A 25,777-nucleotide genomic window follows, 5' to 3' on the forward strand; every position below is an offset into this window, starting at 1 on the left:
GCTTGGCATCTGATTATTAAAGCAAGCAAGTCTTGTAATTAGTTCTGCTTAATACAAGCGTTTGCTGCTAATTCCATTAGCGGAGAAGGGGCCCTTGGCGTAAGCTCCATGGAACGGCACTGATCCAAGCGTGCGGGCTGATAAACACTTGAATTGGACGTACCTCTGTGTTTTTCTTTGACTTGACATATGTTTTGATGCATGACGGAGGAGCGCGTGCCACACAGCGCTCATGGACTGTGTACTTGCAGACTGGAGAGGCAAAGTGGACACATATTAATACAGTGCTTCATTTCAAGCAGAAAGGAAAATGCGTGCACACAACAAAATGCATCATAATGGGTGGTTGTTCATTTAGCCAAAGATTGAAGGGGCATTACATGGCAGTCTGATGGCCTTCTTAGTAAAGCAATTAATACCGAAAACCTATAAAAGAGAATATTATTTCTAAGTAATACAAATAAATATGTGTCAAATATCAATGTTTATGTAAATCCAGGTGAAGCAGATAAGCAGATGACTGTGTCACCCAGATGACAATTAAAATGGAGAAAACTGCTATTCACACTGCATCTAACATTCATTCATCTTGATAAGTTGCCTGAGAGTTGTAATAATTTTGTGTAAAACTAAAGGGAACACAGAATGTAACCATTATGGGATACACCCTGAATTTAGAATAAGAAGTCATACCTACAATTAAGTAAGTGAAAAATAATGATACAAACATTACATATTTTTGTAATTTTCACAAATTACCAGGATCTTCTTCTTTTTTTTATTTATCTTAAATTAGCAGGCACAGTGAGTACAAATCAATATAATGTCAAATATGGTTCAATATACTGCATTTTTCAAAGGTAAGAGCAAAGTACTATCAGGGTTAGATGTGATGTCCCAGTTGGAGATGAGCTTTGCTACCCACATGAGCAGCACAGGCCCTGCTTGCCCAGTCCAATCAGCATGTTGAGACACAGGTTGCAGTACGCCGGCTTGTTGAAGTGCTTCAGCCTCCACACGTGCTGTCCATCATCCTTCAGGTTCTGAGGGCAGAGCAGGGCCAGGAATTACAGTTACAGCTGCCCAACTATTCTAACCCACACCTTTCCCAACTGACATTAGGCAGCTACAGCCTCTCTGTGTACTGTGAAATAGGTCACCTGATAGATGCGATATAACCAGAAAGCCTTGTGTAAAAGGGTTTTAAAGTTCAAATAAAGATCGAGAAAGTTATAGAATGAGAATGCGGCAACAAACACAAACATAGGCAAAGGGCTCCACCTAGTGGTGACTGTACTTAAAGGAGAAGGGTCTGGCTGCAGCGTGAAGCAAGGTGAAACTGGCGGGATTGGGGTTTGTTGTGGGCCTCATGCCATAAACTAGCATGTTCAGTTTGGATCAATATCCCTTAATCTAACCCTAACATCAAACATACCCAGATACTGACTTGCATTACAGATTAGTCAATCAATTGGCGATTGGTGCACTTCACACCAGGATTCTCTCAGAGCTCTGAGCAGTAAAAAATATTTTAAATAATGATCAAAATACGAACAAAGGCACGGTTCAGTTAGTCAAAGAAAGGGCAGAATCCCTTTTCTGATTTCTGATTTTAGGTGTTCCACAACCAGGGGCATAGTAAGTGACCTCAGTCCGACTGAATGTAGGTGGTATCTCTGCACCAGCAATAGTCACTAATCTTCTAAGTGCAAGCATTGACTTCATTGACTTGAATGCTCACATATTGTGCTAAGGATTCTACCGGGGGGGCTAATTAGTGCAATTCACATTATCATGACTATCACCACAAGATCATGACTTCAATCACACATAAAAAAATAGAAATATAAAATACTTATTACCAAATTATATCTGTAATTTGATAGGTAAAAAAATGTTAACCATCAAATGTATCACATGCAAATTATGCAAAGTGCTTCATATGAGGTAGCTGCTAAATTAATAATAGTAGCGGTATTTCTAAAAAATAACATTAATTAAACAGGTCTGGATCGGTCAAAAACTGGCATCTTGAAACTGCAAGAGATTACAGAATATTTATTGGGGATGTACTTCATACAATAGCCTGATTATTATAACTCATTTAAATTTAAATGAGGAGCATTTACCTAAAAATATGACTACAATACAGTGCCAATCAGTACACACCAGGTACCAATGGCTCCCTCTTGTGGTTGGCATGTTGTACTGCATTACAAAAACCACAAATACCTAATACTTTGGTAAATTATACAAGTTTATATATAAGTTTTATATCAAAGAAATTATAAAATTCCATCCTCCTGGCCCCAGTCTTCTAGTTCTTTGAGAATCTTTAATCCTATGTTGACGATTCTAACAATGCTAACGCAATTTCAGCCACGAACAAGGCTAACCATTCTGAGAGCTTCAGAGGAAAATGAAAAAAACGTATGTTTGTATTAGGAAAAAGAAATCAAAATGCTCACTGTCTCTAATCCCAGCAGCACCAGGAGCGGAATGGTGGTCATGCCACCCTGGATCCATTCATCAAGAGACACCGTGCCATCATGGTCATAATCAATCTCCTGCATCATTTCCTGTAGAATCTACAACATCCAATCACAAGGAGAAAGACATGATGTCACAAAATCCAATGATAAATCAGGAATCACAATACAGTACTGGAACTCCATCACTTTCCCTTGACTTTTTCTATAATGTCTTCTTTTAGTAATTATTTTTATTATTACTGCTACTCGTATTATTACAGTACTATTATTTTTACCGGCTTCAGTTCTGTAACATCCCATTCGAGGTATTCTGCTACATGCATCATTTGGGAGATTATTTGCTCCAATTCCTGAAAGAAAGAAAAAAGATCATCATAATATTTTTGTCAGCTTTCCTTTAGCTATTCCTGATAGACATGAATGAACAAACAGTATGTGTGTATGTGTGTGTGTATGTGTGTGTGTGTATATGTGTGTGTGTGTGTGTGTGTGTGTGTGTGTGAGTGTAGGCACGAGCACACGTGTTTTTTTATGTACAGTATGACAATATAATACTTATGAGAAAGAGTAAATATCTTTCTGAAATCATGCCTTAACATCTGTCTTCTCTAATATCAATACACATGCACAATAATGTGGAGAAGAAAAAAAGAAAACAAAATGAAAACAGCATGAATACAAAGGATCTATGTTTGATGATTTAATTACATCTCGTTCACTGTAGGAGCTCAATTAGTTTCAACTGCAGAGTCGTGACTGTGGCATTCAGCCCTAACTAGCAAACATTAGATACAGGATCTCTCTCCTTTTTTTACATTTCAATAGCACCTTGTGCTTGAAAAAGGGCAATAGTGGGAACTTTACATAATACATTTGTATTAAACTCACATCAAATTGGAATTTGTTGTCATGTCACATTATCATGCCTAGGACATTTTTATACGTACCCCGGTTATGTCGTGTTATGTTATATATTAAGACGATTCACACAAACATGCTGAAAATAAAAAAAATATTTACCGAGCTGTCCAGGCAACCGTTCCCATCGGTGTCATACAGACGAAACATAACTAAAAAAATTCAAAAGAGCATTTGATCAATACATCTCAAAAATGTCATGTATTATATATAATATTGATGGACAGGATATCATTTATGATACTAAATATTATGAATAATCCTGAAGGATCCGGTCAATTATATTGAGGACAGGCTCCAAAAATGCAAAATATATCATGACAGAAATAGGAAAATATAATGGTGACTGATGTGAAAAATGTATGTATACTGTATACAGTATAATTCATTGTCAGCTGCAGTTCTTGGATTCTGCCAAGGTGTTTCTTTTTTAGCATTGCAGTACTCAGGAAAGCTTCACTCATGATTGCAAGATATTTCAGAAATTCAATGTATTCCAGGTAACAGGTAAAAGACAGGGCAAGAGGCTGACTTCTCCCGATACAAGAGAACACAGATTGTGTTTTAGTCACTTTTTTTTCAGGGTGTGGAGGTTTAACACAAAACACAATATTTCAAATATTCCAGAAAAAAAAATTTGCTCTCTGAGATGCAACGTCTTATATTACTGTAATTATCGCTGTATTGACTGTATCACGTTAAAAGGAACAAATCCTGTTTTAAAAAACACGAGGAGAGTATGCGATATTACAGCAAGCTGTAGTCAGAACAGGCTCTCATTGTGCTCTGAACAACCACTCCTGCTGTTGCAAAAATCTGTTGCATCACCATGGAAACAGACAGCTCAGATACAGTGAAAGAGATTGGATAAAACAGAATAAAAATAACAGCTGAAACTGCCCAGACAAACTCAATAACAGAAAAAAAAAGAGGACAGAAAAAAAGAAATTCCTTGTAGTTCTATAATGCTCATATTCTTATTGGAGTTCAGTATCAAATGCAAAAGCTTAGAAAGGTATCTAAGTAATACTCTAGGTCTACTCTACCATGTAAAGACCAAGACAGAATGTGAAAAGCCAGCTGTGTCGTGAGTTATTTAAAGCAAGTCAGTGTGTGTGTGTGTGTGTGTGTGTGTGTGTGTGTGTGTGTGTGTGCGCGCATGTGTGTGTGTGCGTTCATGTGCATGTGTGTGTGCGTGTGTGTGTGTATGTGTGTGTGTGAATGAGGGGGAGTGTAGGAGGCAATTGACGTCATATGAATAGAAGGCAGCTTGCTGTTTGTCAGGTTTTAATTAGGTGCTAATTGACAGTCACCCACAGGAGGCTGGCCCTATGGGGCAAGAGTAAGAGGAAGTGATGTTGCTCAGAGGCTATTAGTTAAAACATGCAATGAGCCAGGCAGCCACATGAGGGCACTAATGTGCAAAACTTTGTCAACCTTGTGAAAAAAATAAAGCAAGTTCTGCTTGGGAATTACATGAGCAAATGGGAGTGCAGTACTTGAATTCTAAATGCTTTGAGAATGCAAATTGGAATATGTAAATATTGGTATTCTCCAGCAAATATAAAAAGCTAGTTCCTGGGAGGACAGTATACCTATTAGAATAACCAGCTACTAACACATAGATTTCTCCCCAGAAGATACACAGAAATGTTACTTATATGTAAAATTCTCATGATATTTAGACACCTGTTTTATGGCACTCTATGTAAAATGGAGATATGTATAAATATCAAACTACCAAAGGAGAAAGTGATTAAGACACACAGACCTACAGTACACCCGTGAAGCGAACAAGGATATTTTTACCGCAATGCTGCAAAATTAGGTCCCACTAGGCTCGTTATGAGTGGGTACCTAAATTCTCACATCAGCAAGTTGCACCAAATGGAGTAATACACACCTCTGGCAATTCCACCTCCTCAAGGAGTAATAGACTATCCATGCTCATTTATTGTTGTCAAGGACAAAAAGACCACTGGCTCACAGCAGGAGTATGATTTTTCAACAGTTGTGTACTATGAAATGTACCGCAGTTTCCCAGAAGATGGCGCTGTTTATCCATGGCAGAAAGAACCATTAGCCGCAGACACAATAAATTAAGTTAGCAAGGGAGAATTTCCATTTTAATATCATATCAAAAGGTAATTGCTTAACATGTGGCATTGCCTAATTTAAGCTGACTTATTTAAATGATATTGTTTCTTAACATTCCACTTTCTCTCCTCACACACCTATACTACTAGATATGAAAATTGACCACAATTATATTGTTTAATTAATAGTCCTATCAAAGAAATATTCAATATTTTAAAAGATTCACTACAAAATCCCAACAAATTGGGCTCTGAGCCTTCACCCTTAAGGTCAGAAGCTTTAGGCCCTTTCTATCCAGCCCCTGTGTGGTTGCAAAGTGAAAGTTAAATGTCTGCCAGTTCTGAAAGCACTGTGGAGCTGGTGTGAACAGTGTGAGCACTGGAGACACGCCCCTTTTAGAGCTATGGTCAAGGCTGAAGGGAATGAGTAATTATGTTGTTCACAGAAAACTTCAAATGCAGAGAAAACCATAGAAAACAACCTTCCTAAAAGCACACTAAATTGCTGTGTGGTGCTGCATTAAGTTCTGAGCTTCAGAATGTGGACACAACGCCAAGGTTTAAGATCCAAGGTGGTTTCACCCATGTAGAACATGTTAGCAAAGATGTCCTTATAAAGTATGCATAAAATATAACTGCTGTAACTGTTGTACTTGAGTGTGGACGATTGAGTGTGGATCGAATGCTAATAAGTGATAATGAAATAAACGATGACTGCAAAGTTCAATACTAGTATTGTTTATACAAGTTTTATGCCGGCAATATGAACACTGAGCTGAGGTGTAAATTGCAAAACAGATAATTTATCTCAAATCCAATGTTGCAAATAATACTAGCTAGAGCTTTTGATAGAACAAATTACTGCTCTGAAAGTAACACCATAGCACTAGATATGTTATTACTGAATGGGGTGTCAAGGGATTCCTTTTATTCTGGGGTAATGTTTATCTCAAAGTAAAATAAACAGGAAATTATAAATGTAAAAAAAAAACTACATATGTAACTTCAGTAATTTTACCATAGCAGTTTGAAATAAGAATACAAACATGATGAAAATTAAAATACTGGAGAACATGTCATATCATATGGTACAAACCACACTATAAGGGCATTACTATACTGACAAGAAACTTGAAGTGAGTTCTCCAAAACTACATTTATAAATAGGGATCCAACATTTTGTCACCTCAGTGCCATTTGTCCAATATTGCATTTACTGGTCATCTTCTGAAATGGCATAATTGTGTCACTCCAGTAAAATAAGTTAAAAAAAAAAAAGTAAAATAAGCGGGGAATCGGGTGTGCCTACATTCGAGTTTGTCTTCAGGACGCCCCCCCTCCAGTAGGGACAGGTAACACACAATGTCCTTCAGTTGGACTACATCCAGGGGCTCCACGTTTGGAAGGTTTGAGGCCTTCAGAGGTGTGGAGCTGCCTTTGATCCTCTTGAGCCCTAAAACAGACTTCAAATTCAGAACTTCCCACTGGAATACCAGTCAAGACTATTACAGAGCCTAAACAGAAACAGTACAGAGATGTTGTGTAATTGTGTAACTGCACACTGTATAGTCTTCTGAATGCAAAAGTAATGCTGTATGTACAGTATTTCAGATCTGCCATATAGAGTACAGAGTTTGACCAACATGAAAAGGATGTTTATAATATTATAGAATAATTTTATTATGTCTATTATAGAATACCGAGGTGATGTCGTCATCGGCCACCTGATTGCGGAAGAGATTTTCCCATATTTCTAGTCTGTAAAGACGGCATTTATCATTTAAAAAGGACATATCAAATACAGTAGCTTAGCAAAGACTGTAGAAAAAATCCAGAAAAACCGTCAACCTTTTTTAAAAAACAAATTATCTTTTTATTATTTATTGAAAAAATAATTGATAAAAACTTAATCAATAAGTCAAATCAATACTGACATTGAATTGATAAAATGATACAATCCCCTTCCTTCAGGTCAGTGGTCAATTAGATTTTACCATTTGTAGCAGGATGACTCCATATGTGTCGGATCCTTATAATATACACTCAGTGACCACCCAGGTAGACCTGTACACCAGCTTGTTATTGCACATATTTAATCAGCCAATCATATAGCAGCAACTAAATGCATAAAAGCATGCCGACATGGTCAAGTGGTTCAGCTGTTTTTCAGACCAAATGTCAGAATGGTGATTCTGACCATGGAATGATCTTTGGTGCCAGACGGGGTGGTTTGAGTATCTCAGAAACTGCTGATATCCTAGGATTTTTACATTAATGGCATTTGGCAGACGCTCTTATCCAGAGCGATGTACAGTTGATGAGACAGAGCAGGACACAATCCTCCCCTGGAGCAATGCTCAAGGACCCAACGTCTGTGCGGATTGTGGCTACACCGGGGATCGAACCACCAACTTTGCTGGTCCCAGTCATGTACCTTAACCACTACGCTACAGGCCGCCCGCATTTTTTTCACACACAACAGTTTCTAGAGTTTGCAAAGAATGGTGTGAAAAACAAAAAAACATTAAGTGAACAGCAGTTATGCAAGATAAAACACATTGTTAATGAGAGAGGTCAGAGGAGAAGGGCCAGACTAGTCAAAGCTGACGGGAAGGTGACAGCCACGCAAATAACCATGCATTACAACAGTGGTATACAGAAGAGCATCTCTGAATACACAACGCCTCAAACCTCTAAGTAGATAGGCAGAAGACCAATAAGTATAAAAAATAAAAAATAAGTATAAAAAGTATAAAAAAATACCTAATAAACTGGTAGGAATAGGTAAAAGCAGGTTAGATAAGCATCCTAGAAACAATATTTTATAGGAATAGCATTACATCTTTAAATAAAATAAATGAATGCCATAGAAATTTGCCATGATCACTGGATAGGATTCAGATAAAATTCTGTCAACATTGTTTCCAACAGCCAATGTGCAGCAAACTTTTCCCAGGTACATATTCAAACATGGGGAATCCAAATACATCCTGGGACCATCCAATCCCTACTACAGAGCCACCTGCACAGCCACGATGTAGTACATGTTCCAGAGGTTTTAGAAAGCTGTATTTTGGCGCATAGCTTCTTCAACATTTCAAATACCTTTCAAGAAATACCTTTCATTTTATGTTCCATTGTCTAGTAGGATTGTACCCGTTACTGACCACTAGACATCGCTGGTTCTGCTAGCATAGTTATTAACAGAGTATTTGCACAGTATGCTGCTTCTTCAAATAATGATTTAGAGCCACAATTTAAAAGCCACACTTTAAAGCCACAATTAAACCCACAATATTTACATTTTCAAAATCGGGCCTTTGTGGATGGTAGGAAACCCAAAACACAAGCCAATTGTGGTAAAAAAAAAAAAAAAATATATATATATATATCCTATTCATCCATACCTACATAAACAGATGAAAGAAAAAATATATATATCTATATATAAGTGCTACTTATTATCTCTCATGTGTCTCATTTCTCATTCTGCTCCTCACAGAATCCTCTATCAAAGTAATGTTCCAAACTCTAAATAATATTGCTGGCCAGTTGGTGCTTCAATGGCAGCTGAGGAACAGGTTAAATGAATGTGACATGAGTGTAGGGCTGAATGCCCATCTCCAGCACAGGGGGTTGGTGCAGCTGGCATATCTACATAGCCATAGGCTTGCCCACAGACAGGTCTGGAGATGGACAGGCCTGTGGATAGACAGGTCTATGGATGAACATGCCTGTCAATGGGACAAGCCTGTGGATGGACAGGTCTGTGTATAGACAGGTTTGTGGATAGACAGGTCTGTGGAGAGATATGCCAGCTGCAACAACCCCCTGTGCTGGAGATGGACATTCAGCCCTTCACTCATGTCACACTCATTGGTGGCCTGTAGCGTAGTGGTTAAGGTAAATGACTGGGAAACACAAGGTCGGTGGTTCGAATCCCAGTGTAGCCACAATAAGATCCGCACAGCCGTTGGGTCCTTGAGCAAGGCCCTTAACCCTGCATTGCTCCAGGGGAGGATTGTCTCCTGCTTAGTCTAATCAACTGTACGTCGCTCTGGATAAGAGTGTCTGCCAAATGCCAATAATGTAATGTAATGTAATGTCATTGAACCTGTTCCTCAGCTGCTTCAGCATCCGGACGTCAAAGTGAACAGTGCCTAAAGCAGAATCGTGAGTACCCCCATTCTCTTGGCACGGTTCAGCTCTGTTGGTGTGTACATGCCTATAGATGCAGTTGCCTGTGGATGGACATACCTGTAGATGCATCACTCCCATCACTAGACTACATTTGTGCTCTTTTTCCCTCCTAGCGCAAAAGTGCTTTTCTAATTAAGCCTTACATTCTGTCAGACAGTGAGAGGGAGAGTCCTGGCCTAAGGCGTTACAGCTTAAAATGCATTAGTATTTAATACTACATGAATACTACTTTGGAACAGTGGTAAGTAAATACACGGTTCCTTTCTAGACATCTGTTTGTACACTTTAATTGATATACATGTATTTGTTTTTCTATGCGTGCAAGTGTGTCTGCGTGTTTGTTAACCAATTAAATAAATAACAAATCAACAATTTAGCAATAATTCAAGAAAGGCAGTACTATATCGAAATTTTATCACAGCAAAGGGCGGTTGTTTGGCCCGTCGCACAGCGGAGCGTCCCAACCCACGTAGATGTGATACAATTTCTATATACTACGTCCTGGAGTTATTCGTTTTATAAAACGGTTACCACATATAATAATATAGATATTAGAGACACAATGTTTGTTGTGTTTTTTTACTAACAGTTTCATTACAAGAATAATTTACAAGAAAGTAGTTCCTGTATGCTTGTAGTAGTGGCAGGTGTTGCTATACAATGTTACTAAAGTCTTGCTCTGCAAAATTCGCTAGCTAGTTAGCTTGCAAGCTACTGCGAGGGAGCAAACAAGAGTATGTGCCTTTTTGATGTTCATTTGTGCCATTGTGCTAGCACTGAAAAACTGTCCAACCACGCTGCGTAGTTAATACTCGTTTAATTTTTTGTACAAGCGCTGCTCTGCTTTCTCCGGTCCACAAAGTTTCCACGTTTCGGTCACCCTAAAGTTCTCGCACTTTTGCCTGCTTACTGACACAAATCTCTCTCGCAAATCAAGACCCGCATCGGATGGTTTCTGAGGCAGTGTGTAGCTCTGCGTCCTTGCTTGCATGCAAATTCTGGGCAACATTGTTGCAAGGCGATGTTTTTTTACTTGAATGGCTGCTTCGCCGCGGATTGATACTTGAAAAGAACCGTAAACAAGCATGAGAACGCACAGCCGTGGTATATAGAAAATGTATCACTGCTATGACCCAATCAGATTGCGAGATTTGTCCTACCCGTTTTATAATGCAGAATAATTAATTTGCTCACTCATGTTCTACTCAGCAACGTGAATATTTGAAATATTATAAGTTACATTTCTACAAGGGCATCATTTATAACAATATTTTTCATATTTCAATGATGCCTTTTCACAGCGCATGTTCATTTAAAGACCGGCAGAAGCATTTGTGGATAGACTCCTGTCGTTAGGTTCGGGGGAGGTCGTACTCACCAGCTAATCCAGGTTTGTCCAGTGACGCGGGGCCGGGCGGCGGCCCTTTGCTGTTGAAGGACAGGAAGAGGTGCTGGCAGAACTCATCACTAAGTTCAGTCTCCAGAAATGTCTGCATGAAGAGCTTGAAGCCCTCAAAGTCAATTTCCTGGGGCAAAAAATACAGTGTGTAAACCCTGCAGCTGCATTGAGAATTCTAATAATAATCCCATTGGTTCCAGAAAACAAATTACCTGATTGAGGATTTCCTGCTTCTATGCAGCATTCAAAGTTTTGATCATTGACGTGGATTAAAATAAGAGATGTTAATAAGAGAAAACATCTGAGTGGATTTTCACACTGTGTTAGCAAACCAGTAATTGACCTTATTAGTCTGCCTGAAAATGATGATTTTCAGACTAACATTTTAGATCACACTGAATGTTCTTCAGAAAAATTCAAAGCATTTGGGAAAGGAAGATGCAACTAAAAAGGCTTTGCCACTGAGTTACCTCTTCTGGGTTATATTTGGCCAATACTCCATCCCTGTGAAACTCCTGCAACACATCTTTCAGCTTCTTGCTTGAGTCTGAAACAATATTGATTATATTGTATTACTTTTGACATGCAATAGTATGTGACTAAACATAATCTTGTTTGAAATAAATCAAAGTAGTAGAGACATTCTGAGCCTTTAAATTAAACTCAAGAATGGTGACATTGAGATATTTCAACTAAACCACTGATGGGGGGGGGGGGGGGGGGGGGGGGGTAATTAAGAAGTGGTATGACCCAGTGTATGGTGTTTGAAATTGTATTACAATTTTACTTCAGACAGAGAAAACACATTTTATTTTTACATTCGATTTTGGTCTCATTTGGTCTCATCTGGTCATTTAAAGTATGAATGAATTAAGGTGCTGTGGTCAGATGAGACCAAATGGAAGATGGCATGTTTGGCATTGAAATATAAATGCATAAAAGGAGATGCAGTGACATTTGCCCCTATTCCTCTGGAATTAAAACAGCCCGAAAACATCACTGACCCACCCGAGCTGAAAATCAATGGTATAATGGATCCCATCAAGTATCAGGCAATTTTGGCTGACAATCTGGTTGCCTCTACCACAAGGCAGAGACTTGGCTTTATGTGGACTTTTCAGCAAGACAATGACCCAAAGCATACCTCCAAATCCACACAGAAATGATTCAGTGACAACAACAAAATCTATGTTCTTCAATGGCCATCTCACACACAATAGCTCAATCCAATCAAAAACCTGTTGGCTGAACTGAAGAGGGCTGAACTCAGATGTGCAAACACAAGAATGTGAAGGATCTGCATAGAGGAATGGTCCAAAATCCCTCCAAATGTGTTCCCTACCCTTGTCAAGCATTACAGGAAAAGATTCCAGGCTGTTATCTTTGCCACAGGTGGAAGCACCACATACTAAACCAGGGCTATCAATAGTTATGGAATCTTGATTTCGCTGAAAACAATTTTTTATTAAATTAATGTTTCATTTTGGTTGGTTCCATTGAAAACCCTAATAAAGTACGGTTTACGGTTTACGGTGTATTATGGGCAGAAAAAAAACACTGTTACCCATGAATGGACATCCATGCCCTGACCTAATTTAGCCACATCGGTCTTAACCATTTATTCAGTTACTGTAATTACAGTATCATCTGAACAAAGACATCAATACAAGGTTAAATGGTTAGAGTTATGGCTTAAGGGCAATTAAATATCGCTAATTACAAGTATGCAAACACTTAAACTGTGTTACTCCAGCACCACTCAAATTCATAAATCACTGCTGGGTTAATTGATTGAATTATAATGACCTCATTTCTGCAAAGGGTAGGGATACTTGACAGGAACCAGTTGTTCAGAGGTCACATGACCATACTGTAGATTTGGTTCAGTGCTGCAGTGCACTGCATATTATGCTTCTGCATTCTCTTATTCTGGTGGAGAGAGATCTGATTTTGGATCCACCTCACATTTTACACGGAAATAGCACAATTCACCGCAATACACCAGTGGTATCCACAACAAAAACAGTAGAGGAACAGTGCAATGTAAGAGAACCAGTGTGCTTGTGTGAGAGGGCAATAACACAGTGTGCTGCATGCCCACTGTGGACACATTAATGGAGATGAAGCAGGAGGGACACATAAGAAAGGAGAAAAGCAGATTGCGTAGGAAGGGGAGGAGGAGGACGGGGGATTAAAGAGTAATATCAAAGGGAGGGACTCAGAGAGAAAAAGTAATGGACTAAGCAAGGGGGGCGGGGAGAGAGAGCTAGAGGGGGCAAGGCGCAGCAGGGAGCTGTGTGTTACTGCTCTTAGAGAAGGCCATTATCCAGCCTGCACACCAAATACAATAAAAAGCACAGAGCTCATTTCAACACAATTACACACGCTCTTTCTCTCCCTCCCTCCCTTCCTCTTTCTCTCACCCTCTCTCTCTCCATCTCTCTCCCTCTCTCCCTCTCTCTCTCTCTCTCTCACAGACACAATAAAGGGCAGCTGGAGGGCTGTTTACAGGCAGGCACACCTCACTGTCACAATGCACAGAGCAATTAACATGAGCAATGTTATCACCAACTTAACATTTCCCTGTATAAGATAGCTTGGCCAGGGACAGGGTACTAATTATTCTGAGCTTCTCCTCGCTCATTTAATATCTAATAAAAAAAAACCTCAATGGATTTGCTGATAGAATAGCCTCTGTAGCAGGCATTACTTGTACCCAGATCTATGGCTGCAGTTGTTGTTGAGGCTGGTGCTTGGGGCCATAGAAGGGCTGAGTGCGGAGAACACTGCCCTGATGGGACTAAAAAGAAGACATAGCCCCAGGTAGCGGAGCTGAGAATGGGCTGCTCCAGATTGTTAGCAACGTGGAAAAAGTAAAAAAATGAAATGCTGGTGTGGCAAGAGGGAACAAGATGACACAGAGATATGTGAGCTGTCCATTAACACAGAATGCAGCTGGACCATGTGCCTGCGTAGGTGTCAGTGTACTGAGTGATTGCAATTGTTTGGGTGCGTTTTCATTCAGGGGCTTTATGGGATGGCGTCTGTGGACAGGAATGGGGGGGGGGGGGGGGGGGGGGGGTTACTGCTCATATATGGGCACCTTCAGTGGTCTGCATTGTTCCCAATGACAACAGCTCTGACCTATTTCAGCAGCTGCCTTCAGGTTTGAAGTCTGAGAGAATTGCACTGTATTATTTAGCACTATTACACTACGTGTCTAATTTTATCGTCATTACACTTGGTTGTCTTTGTGTCATCTGTCTCATCTTCTTTTGACACACCAGTGCTAGCTTTTTAAAAATATCTACACATTTTCAGAAACAGGCCTATGGTCCTCTCTCTGTGGCAACATTAGATTGCATGTACACAAGGTGAGTCTTATTTAGCACCATTACAGTATACAGCATGTGTTAGCAGAACTGCCATCTCAGCATAGCCAGTCCACATTGACATGGAAGGACTGCATACAGCACACTATTTTAGTGATCCCAGTGATTAATTAAATAAAGAGTGCATAGGGTGCAGTTGTGACTGTTCTGAAATCTATGGAGTCAGGTTATACTGAATACTGGTGGGTTGGGCAGGAGAAATGACCATTCCTGTTTAGCAGCTGTCATGTGTTCTGTCAACCAAAGCCAAAGAACCTTCCAGGACAATAGCTGATCAAGATATCAGATATTGGCTGGTATTTAGGTGGCCAGATTTTGCTTAAGAAAAGTGTGTTAATAAACACACATTTAACATACCGTTCCTATTTCATTGATTCCAAATCTGATTTACAGTATTTATTCTTTTTCGTGGCCTGAGCCAAATATAATTAGTTAATGGGAAAAAACAATATTGAGCAGTGGTACAATGCCTGGAGCAGCAAAGCTGGCTTTTTCGGCTCTTTGGCCACTGTTAGGGCCACTCAGCGTCCACACCGAAAAGCATGTGCAGTACTCAGGCTGATAATCCAAACTGCTTTATAAAGGTAGAATATACTGTACATAAACAGACTAGCTCTTCCTACGCAATACAAAATGGATTCATGTATGTAAGGCCTGATGTGGGATATTTTCTGTTTTGATTCATGTTTCGATCTACTTTCTCTTGCATTGCATACATATTGTTACCATGTTACAGCATACATAATTATGCCCTCTGAAACCTTCTCAACCCCATACCTGCATATGCTTTTCGCTATCGGATATGTGAAACATTATTTCACTTCATTGCAGGGTATAAAAAACAAAAAGTCTGAAAAGTGCCTCAAACTACTGTACACTTAGGTTATCTTTCCCTAGCATCTTTAAAATATGATCCTCTCATCTGTATGTTCCTGTAATTGTATGATGCTACTTTTACTGCAATTGTATTGTTTGTGCTTTCCTGTAATATTCTATGTTCTGCAATGAAATAAAAACATTTGAGGGTGGCAGTCATGGTTAGAGAACTAAGCTTACATCTCTAGGCAGCTGAGGTTTGATTTCCGGCTGGGGCACTGATGTTGTATCCTTGAGCAAGGTGCTTGCTTCAGTAAATATCCAACTGTACGAATGTAGTGTGTATACAGAGAACCAAGACTGCATTTATGTAGATAAAAACATCTGCTAAATGCATTAATGCAAATGTGATCGTTTTGAAAGCTGAAGTTGATGCAAATAATTAATGATTTTTTTCTTTTTTAATGTGATGCCCTGGGCCTGAACTTAACCTAAGGTTTACCATTACACCTATTAGCAGCCAGGGAGTTTTTCCTTGGCACTGTCAACCTAGCACTTAGGGTTCAGGGCCAAAGCTTTGTAAAACTGTTTTATGAAATATAGTATATAATATAATGATATAATAAAGGCTTTTTAACACATTCTCATCACCCTTTTTCCAAAGAGTAAATTTTTTTATTCTACCTTTTACCACAGATGCACTCCTCTCCCTGTTTTCTCCCTACCTTGATATGTCTGATATGTCTGAAGTTTGACAGTATGCGATAAACATTTGGCACACATTCTGACTCTAACTGCTTCTTTAGGGAGAGATTTTTTCCCTGTTGACTGAAATTGCTTTCGGTTGGCGTGGCTCTGCATGAAACCTTATTCAGGAGTATTACATTGTGCCAAATTATATGCCATGAGATTTTTAAGAGGGCTACTGGGGCTGTGTAGGTGGATGAATTTGCTTTGTCTTATATTTAGTCTGCGTTATAAAATCGGAGGTGGAATATGCAAGTTTCCTTCAGGGACAAATAACTAACAGATAACAAATGCTACTGACAAATGAAAATGATTGTGTACTTTACAGTAACACTTTGTATTATAGACAGAGAAGGTGGCACCCTTAGAGAGTGTCATTAGTCAGAAATGTGAGAGTAAAACACAATAATGAGCAACATTTTGAGGAAGGGATCACTTCAACAAAATGAAGGCAAGTCTGAAGGCTCCAAGGAGGGTGTGATGCACACAGATTCAATTGGTTCCAGAATTATTGGCACCCTTGAAAAATATACACAAAAAGTGCTGCAAAATATAAATAAATAAGTACAAAATAATATGGTTGTTGACATAAGCTTTATTTTTGAACATGCATAGTGCATGTTATTAATGATTCAACGGAATCAAGCAAAGGCTTAAATCTTTCAAATAAAAATATTTTTCCCCAAAAAACAGACCCAAAATTATTCAAGATGCTTGGTTTTGTTTATTGTGCTCAATATGGGCTGTCTTTGTGCCCCCTTCCACCTTCCAAAGAAATATTAATGTTTTTTTAGACTTGGTGACCCCAAGACCGAACCCATCTCTGCAATTCTTAAACTGCGATCCTTGGGTCACTTATGGCCTCCCTCATCATCCTCCTTACCGTCCGTGGGGATACTATGCACTTGCATATGGCAAGTTTGCAACCATTCTATATACTTCATACCTTTTATTATTGCCCTTACAGTGCTAAGTGGTATGTTTAACCATTTTTTTGTTTCTTTTGTTTGACCCATTGCCCGACTTGAGATGGTCAATTACCATCTGTTTGTAGTTGACCAAGGGATTTTGCATGCTTGCTACCTCATTTTCAAGCTCTAGTGAAACAGGAAGTGATGGGATGACAAATGTAGTTCCTGAGATAAAATGGTATTGCCAATGTCACTTTGTATGATTTTATTTACAATGATTGCTAGGGGTGCAAATTATTTTGGCACCGATGGTTTTCATAAAAAATGAGAAACATTGAAACATAAGACTAAATGTATTGAAATAAAAGTACACAGCTTCCCAGTACGTTTGGACATAAACTATAGATAATTACGTTGTTTATTATAGGCAGCCATTTTTGTTGAGGGTGGTATAATTGAGGAACCCACTGTGGGTGTTAATAAGTGAAATGGACAGCGAGGAGGGTGCACTTACACTGTGCATATTCCTGGAGCTGGGAGAACTCTGCTGGGCTAAGCGTCACCCACTTCTCCTGGTGCGTCATGATGGAGGCAGCGTTTCCCGTCACATCCCACAAATCAGGCACTTTGACAAATGAAAAGACAGGACTCTCAGCCACTCAGCATTATCAAACATACCAACAGCAAGGCAGGCCACTATAGCTTCTCATAGTCCCAATTCAAGAGGGAGTGCAATACAAGGAAAATACATGTCAAATACACAACCACCCAAATGGCACCGTTAGCTGGTAAATGGTGTGCTTTCTCACTGCTTTTTAAGACTTTATGTACTTTAACTGTATGCCTCCCGCTGTGTCCTATTTAAAAGGTTAAGGACAAAGCAATAGAGGTTACAGTATGTATGTAGCCCGAAATGAGAGTAGGATGATGTTATCATTGACATTACAGTATGGCCTAGTATAATACAAAAGCAGTTATGTTCTTCAAAATCCAAATGTTTGGAGTCACGAGTACAATTCTATACTGCATATGAAATATGTTTCTTATTATGTCATTATTCCTTGCGCAAAAAAGTGTTGGGCCGTTACAGTTCTTATCAATTGTTCGGATGCATTGTCAGAAGCAACTGTACTGGTTTTGAGAGTAAGTGATGAAAATAACAAAACTCTTTCATTTCGCAAAACAGTAAATGCATGCAGAAAATTTTACCATGTTTTTGACTTACTAACACAAAAACTCCTCACTAAAGATAGCAAAGAGAAAACAACTCTCATTATCAAACCGATACATGAAATCACGCCAGAAATCATTCAGTCCAAATATAAAAAACTGAAAAATACATGTTTTAGGCTGTCTAGAGTTCATATATGTTTACTCCCCCATATCTTGCCTGTTATTTGCATTAGGCCATTTTCATCCACACAGTCCAGTAGTATACCATATGATTTCAGAGGATACAGTGCATATCATAACATATTTACATCACAGTTTGTTCACTACTGTATGACAGCGTTCCATTCAAATGGTACCTTATGGGCAAATGGTTACGACCACATAGTGGCCAAACTGACAGTGGCAATATTTAGAAAGGCAATATTGTTTTGAATGATTTTATTTTTTATGTCTTTCAGGCAGAGGGCATTGTTTTCAAGGACCATAATTACAATAGCAGTCACCTGTTCAGCTGCAAATTTTGCTTGTCTGCCACCATAATATGGACTTTTCTCAACTGTTTTTCCCTACTGTACAGTGCACAGTAAAAAAAAAGATGTCCCATTGTAGTAGTAGTGCATAATGCAAACACAATGTCAAAGCAAGCTTTACAACATTTTATGTTTGTAGGACAGTATACTGTAATTGGATCATTGCTCTGTGGGTACAGTAGTAATAGTAGCCACCAACTCTCCCCCTTGAAGAACATACTATTACAGTACTGAAATTACTGATATTGCATAATAAGCACAATGCGCCACCCCCTCTGTCCATAGGCTTGACAACTATTATTATTATTATTGGTTTTATTATCATTATTATCATTATTATTATTATTATTATTATTATTATTATTATTATTATGATATCTGGTTATGTGCTCTTATACAACAAATTATATGCTGAATTAAGCATTACCTATTTATCAGGTTGCAGTAGCACTTTTTGCAACATTTGAATGGTAATGCCCTTTCAATCAGTCGAGAGGCAGATTGGAGCAATTACATAAACATGCATTCAAAACACTTCCACATGCTGTTTAAGCCCCAATGATGCTGGTGCAATGGGGAGAAACAACAGCAGGTTTTTTATGTACTGTTGTGTTCCCTCTAAATGTATTCAACTGCAATATTTATCCCAGCAAGGAAGCATACTGCAGTCCCACTAGTTCCACAGCTACTATAATGACATCTGAAGCTGCTACATATTGTCAAAAGGAATGAAAAAGACATCACATTCTCACAATAAAAGATATTGATACCCTACTCACCTTGTGTCAGCAAGACCAGCGTCAGGCAAGGTATGTTTGTTTTCCTGGCAGCGGTTTGCAGATGTTCTCTCTGTCACACATGTACACAAACGTAGATACACTGTGGGTGTGAGTCAGAGAGAGAGAGAAAGAAAGAGAGAGAGAAAGAAGAGAAGAGAGAGTACACTATGAGCGTGTGTTTGTGTGTGGGATCAGATTCAGTCTCGATGGCAGTCTCCACTGCAGACAGCGTGTGTACACAGACACAGTCAATGCTGGTGGAGAGGCGCACTCTTCTGCTCTCCTGCAATGATAATTTCCCACACTCCTGCTTACGTCACCCCCACCCACTCTTCACACACACACGCGCTCTCTCTCCCTCTCCCTCCTGCCCTCCCTCCCCGCTGGAGGCCCTCACTCACACTGATGTCCTGAGCTCACATACTGACTGATCCTGATCTCAGCGCATCCCCATTAGCATGCGTCACAACAGGCTGTGCTACGACACATTGGATTACATTCTGCTGGGCCTGGCACGAGCCGTGTTGGTGTTATGAACAGACACAGACCCAGGTCCAATGTGCATCAAATGCAAGTTCCCACATCAGTCTGCATCGAAAAGAGATCGTATCGGCAGCAGAGAGCATAGTGTATATGTACTTACTGTAGTTTATGAAAATGTGTCCTTGCATGCCCACAATCAGTTCTGGTTACCCTCCACCAGTAAACCTCTACCCAGTGTCTATGGCAAACAAACTTAGTTGAGTGTACTTGGTTAGACGAATGAGCTGTGTAACTTCGGAAATTACGACACATGGAAATAAAGTGAGCAGGACGTACACAACCAATTTCCTACGGAAAAGACAATCAACTGATCCACCTGTTACTCTTCTAACTGCTATGTTTCGAATGACAAATCTATAAATGTTATTTATTTGTCCCAGGGGTAAAAGTAAATCTATTAAATTGCATGTGGAATTGACAAGAAATTGAACAAGGAGAAAAATAACTGCATTGTGCCAATGCCATTTTCCAGTGCTTGTTTATGCTTGGGGAATCCCATAGGACCTTGTAGCCTTTAATAGGGAGAATTTATGTTTTCAGCTGGGGTATTGATCTCTTCCTATGCAATCTATGAAGAAGATCTTGAGACCCACTGACAAATACTTGCCTGCAACCATGTTTGGGGTAGAGAGGAAGGTAAGGCACTCCTAATATTTTCATATGAATTGGTCCCTAGACTAACCAGCATGCTTGTGAGACTTTTGAGACTGTGTGTCTCTCCCCGAAGTTGAAATGAAACCTATGCCTTTGATTGACTGAAAAAACTCTGGTCCTCATGTTGACAAATGCCAATAACAGACTCCAAAGGCAATCAAAGACTATATAGTGATATATATAGTTGTCTTATACTAAGGAAGTGATTGAATACACCTGACTAAACAGAAGCAGCTGAGAAGCCAACTGTCCAATTACTTTCGGTCCCTAAAAATGGAGGGCCATTGCATAAAAAGGGATCTACTGTAATTCTGACACGGGTCACCTGATATTGATGTAAATACCTGCAAATTAAAGGGGACAGTCTGTACTATTATTCATTGTTTCATTCCAAATCCAATGTGCTGCGGTAATTGTACCACTGTCCAAATACTTATGGTCTGCGCTGTATTTAATGGTCTTCTTTTTTCACATCATAAAATTATGTGAAAATGCCACATCATAAAATGTAAAATGTTAAATCTATTAAAACCCGGTGGCAGCCTTTTTGGCTTGAGTGCTATAGGTGTGGCTTTTCACCTACAGTAACCAATACTCAGTGAAAATGATTCAGTGCTGATGTTTATAGCAGAAGGCTATGGCTCAGTATGCTATATACTGTAAGGGTCTTTTTAAACTAGGGTGTAGATATTCAATAGACTAGAATAGAAATAAATGAGAGGAAATTCTTGCCTGCTGCTGAGATTGCTAGGAATTTATGAGCTCTTAAATTCTGGCACAGAAATAAACAATTCATTTTTTCAGTGATTAATTATTTGGAGGACCACCTGCATTTTTATATAGAGAGCAACCTCACATTTTCCTTTAAACACCACACAAAGAGATATTGCACAGATAATTTAAGCCTACATACAGTATGGGCTAGAATTTGGAATGGTGGAATGCATGCATAACACAGAGTAATTGCTTTTCAGATACACATGCAAAACAATTAAGACTAACAGAAAAATAAATCCATTAGTTTTTCCATAAATCTTTCTTTGGCATTTCAGCTAACATTTTAGTATTTAATTTAAATGCTGAACACCCAGAAAGCTGACACTTCACCAAGTCACTTAGCAATAAAAATGCAGTCATAATAATATCAACACAGAATTTAAACAGGGTAAAGTAGTTCTATACATTGGAGAATAAATAGAGATGGAAGCATAGAGAAAAATAGAAAAAATTACTGTTGTATTGTGACAGGCGGACAGGCGGAACATGGTTAAAAGAATCATACTGTATATAGTCAGCTCCAGAATGATTGGCACCCTTAATAAAAATGGCTGATAATACTCTATATGTTATGTTCAAACATATTTTTCTGAAAAACATAGGAGCCAAAATTACTGGCACCACTAACAATTATTGTAAAAATCTCAAACAAAGTTAAATTTTATTTAATTTAGTTAATGTTTGTCTAAAAGGAACTATATTACATCATTCCATCATTTCCTGTTTCACTAGAGTATAAAAATGAGGTAGATGCAAAATCCATTTGCTATCCATCAGCATGAGAAAAGCCAATTCAGAAGATAAATGACCATCCGTTAATTGACCATCACAAGTCTTGTGATGGGCACAAAAAAATGCATAAATGTTTAGCACTGAAAAGACAATATAAAAAAAAGTGTAAAACATAATGGTTCCAAATTTGCCAGGAAGAGGACACAAGTGCATGTTGTCCCAAGGTGAGGGAGGCCATAAAGAACCGAAGGATCACAGTTTTAACAGAGTTTGGTTGCATCTTGGTGTCAACAAGTTAAAAAAAAACCCATAAAACAGCACCTCCATACCAACAAACTCTTTGGAAGGGTGGCACGAAGACAGCTCTTACTGAGCCCAATAAACAAAATTGAGTTTGCTTAACATCACTGGAATTATGACTGGAAGAGAGTGCTATGGTCCATACACACCGTCGACATGTTTGGCATAGAAAGAGGAATGCACAAGGAGAACAACCTCATACCTATTGTAAAATATGAAAGTTGGATAGACTATAGCAATAGAAGTCTAATAAATACCTAATAAAGTGCTCACTGATTGTATATACAATATATATATATGCAATGAAACAAGGTTAGACGATGACTTATTATTTGAAAAGTATTGTTTTGCAACGTCTTCTCTGAAATACCAGAGTTATACAGTAATGTCTTGTACTTATATGATTTAGTTTTCTGAAAATTAGTTATTCCTCTCATCTCTCCTCAGCAATTTGCAGCCAAAGAATGGCTAAAACATACAAAGTTATTTGAGAGTTGTTAGGCTCAATGACAGAAGAATCAATTGCAACCCAGGACTTGGGAAAGCAGGTTGTCTTTCTTGGACAGCTTGTGGTACAAACAGGCAATGGTTGAATACTGGCAATCAGGAACAATACGGATAACAGGGTTTGTAGTCGTAGAAACAGGCAAAGGTCCAAAAACGGGAAGGCAGTCTAAACAGGCAATCTAAGAATCGTAATCCAAGCAAAGTCCAATAACAGGAAGCCCAGAAACGAAACAAAAGGCAGATCCAAAAGAAGAAGTTGAGGTAGACAAACAGGGACAGTAAACGGACCAGGCAGAAGAGAACAATTCTGGCGAGTATGTTCGAGACACATAACAATCTGGCAAAGAAACAGAGCAAAGGGTATAAATACACTGAAAATTCACTGAATGGCGAACAGGTGTGAGTGTAGGGAAATGGATAATGAGACACAGGCGAGTGAAGGGCTACAGAAAGCACACAAGAACAAGAAACATAAAACAAAGACAGCTTTGAATGCAAATGTTTAGGGTCTAGCCAGCAAAGACTGGCACCTAACACATTGAGTGCTTATTTTGATTCATATTTTTGGTCATTTTGGTCATTTAATGTAATGTAAATGTGCTAGCCCACTTATTCTCGTCCATGTAACTTTTTTAAGAGCAGAGCACTAAAGCAGAAAAATCATTTGTGTATCTCCTTTAGCATATTTGGAACATTTATATGATTACATTGTAATCAACTTATACAAAACAAAGTAGCCATCTACCCTTTACCACAGAAGTGGTAATGGCACTTTGGATTTTTTTTTTTTTTTTTCAGACAGGAAGTTGAACCCCTCCTGCTCAGGCAGACTCATTCAGTATAAAGCAGGGGTGCCACCACCTGTCTGAAAGAGTAGTATGGCAGGGTGGATGCCCCCCATTCTATAAGGTAACTGCACTTAAAAACAAAAGATTAGCAAACTAACTTATCTGAATAACGTAGCTAAAGACAGATTTGATAAAAATACTAAAAATAAAAACTTTGCAGGCAGTACAATACAACCACGATAAGATCTGCACAGCTGTTGGGCCCTTGAGCAAGGCCCTTAAACCCACATTGCTCCAGGGGGGAATGTCTCCTGCTTAGTCTAATTGACTGCAAGTTGCTTTCGATAAAAGTGTCTCTACGTGTAATGATATGTTGCCATAGCATTGCACGCTGTGACCTTTCTATATTCCACTCAGGTCTCTACATTATATTGACATTATAATTCACTGGTTCAAGCCCACGCCAGGTTTAGATGCATCAGCCCGCCCCTCGGCATAGCATATTAATTTTCAAACTTCTTTCTTCATTTATTTATTTATTTACCAATGGGGAGTGTTTAGTCGCTGCAATTTCAGTGTTTTTCTTCCCACTGACTCATTTTATACCTCAATTGCATCCTTTTGGGGAATCAAGTCTGGTTTTTTTTAGCCAGATTTTATTTTGTATTTCCACTGTAAGGCATCTTTGTGACAGTGTCATAGAGAAATACAAAAATACAATTTAATTGAACTTAATGCATTTTTTGATATTTATAAGTATATTAACTTTAGTTTCCTTTAGCAACCCTAATGAGTGGGAAGGTTCTGTGTCGTCTAAGCTTGGATTATTTACACAAGGAAATTTGGAATTCTATGTGAAATTAATGAAAAATTAAATTTGTGAAAAACTCCAAACCAAACTGTCATATAAAATGATTATGTTTTCATAGTGGTAAAAAGTAACATTTATTTCTAGGATTCATCACACATCACATTGGTACCATTGATATTGGCATTTAAGAGGACTTTTACTTGATGTAAAAACTTGAATCTAAAATAACCTAAAGTGTAATTTACTATACTGTCCTCCGCGGAAGTTCCTAAAGCAGGAGTGCACACCAACAGTTCTGGAGGTCTGGTCTGTGTGCTGATTTTTGTTCCAACCAATGACCTCAGATTTAGTTTTCTGACAGCTCTATAAACTGTACTGATTCACTCCTGTACTGTACATAAGCACAGTAAAACCTTTAGGATACACTTGTGGTCTGTGGCTGTAGCTGGTGCTTATACAAATGATCTAGATATGAGGTAATTAAAGGGCAGAAATTTGTTAAATGGGATTGGAACCCTTGTTGTGCACTCTAAAGTACATAGCATATTAGTTATTCTGTGCACAAATTTTCAGCAGCCTTCGTGATTTGTCTGCATTAGTTGCATCAATGATCTCATCAAATAAACATTAACAATAAAGGAATTGATTTCTCAGCTCTGCCAGAGGATTTGTTACAACAAATCATTTATAAACATCATAAAATGTTCTGCTGCATCTGTGGATTGGCCACCAAATATTTCAGCTGCCTCCTTTTCATTTTGAGCTTTGAAATAAGTAATATGAATTCATATTATATGAATACACAAATACAATTACTGCATTCCACCAGTGGAATCTGTATTTACAATACCCACCAACCACAATCCTAGAAGGGAAAACATTTTAATGCATACACATTTACATACTGTACCATGTCCATTGAAATAATAGCCGTGCTATGCAACTTTTGACATTCAGCTTTGTTTTAACTTCATCAGAAAGCCTTTGAGCATCAGATAGACATGTCTGTTTATCAAAATGTGTCATCAATCATGCAAAAGGTTTTTTAGCAGTTAGAGGTAAACCACCAAACATGTTGACATCAGTTAGACCTTTAATCAATGTCGGTCATGGAGGTCGATATTACAATTTGACTGTGTACAGAAATGAGTTTTTGTATTGTAAAGAACTCTATGGTCTTCCTTCCTCACAATGGAAAATGCAGCCTGTCAG

General features: G+C 38.6%; 1 protein-coding gene across 1 annotated transcript in view; it reads right to left on the reverse strand.

The window, feature by feature from the left end:
* dgkb (diacylglycerol kinase, beta) overlaps nt 1-19,576 on the reverse strand; it is a 60,370-nt gene extending 40,794 nt beyond the window's left edge. Inside the window, exons 1-11 of the mRNA XM_061240007.1 lie at nt 19,454-19,576; nt 17,486-17,596; nt 11,576-11,652; nt 11,318-11,338; nt 11,085-11,232; nt 6,816-6,959; nt 3,513-3,562; nt 2,768-2,842; nt 2,469-2,588; nt 926-1,043; nt 164-252 (exon numbers count right to left, since the gene is read on the reverse strand). Coding sequence (XP_061095991.1) covers nt 164-252; nt 926-1,043; nt 2,469-2,588; nt 2,768-2,842; nt 3,513-3,562; nt 6,816-6,959; nt 11,085-11,232; nt 11,318-11,338; nt 11,576-11,652; nt 17,486-17,555 — 912 coding nt within the window. The 5' untranslated portion in view covers nt 17,556-17,596; nt 19,454-19,576. The remainder of the gene's footprint in view (nt 1-163; nt 253-925; nt 1,044-2,468; nt 2,589-2,767; nt 2,843-3,512; nt 3,563-6,815; nt 6,960-11,084; nt 11,233-11,317; nt 11,339-11,575; nt 11,653-17,485; nt 17,597-19,453) is intronic.
* Between the last annotated feature and the right edge of the window lie 6,201 nt (nt 19,577-25,777).

This window comes from Conger conger, chromosome 1, assembly GCF_963514075.1.
Source record: "Conger conger chromosome 1, fConCon1.1, whole genome shotgun sequence".
Classification (NCBI taxonomy): Eukaryota; Metazoa; Chordata; class Actinopteri; order Anguilliformes; family Congridae; genus Conger; species Conger conger.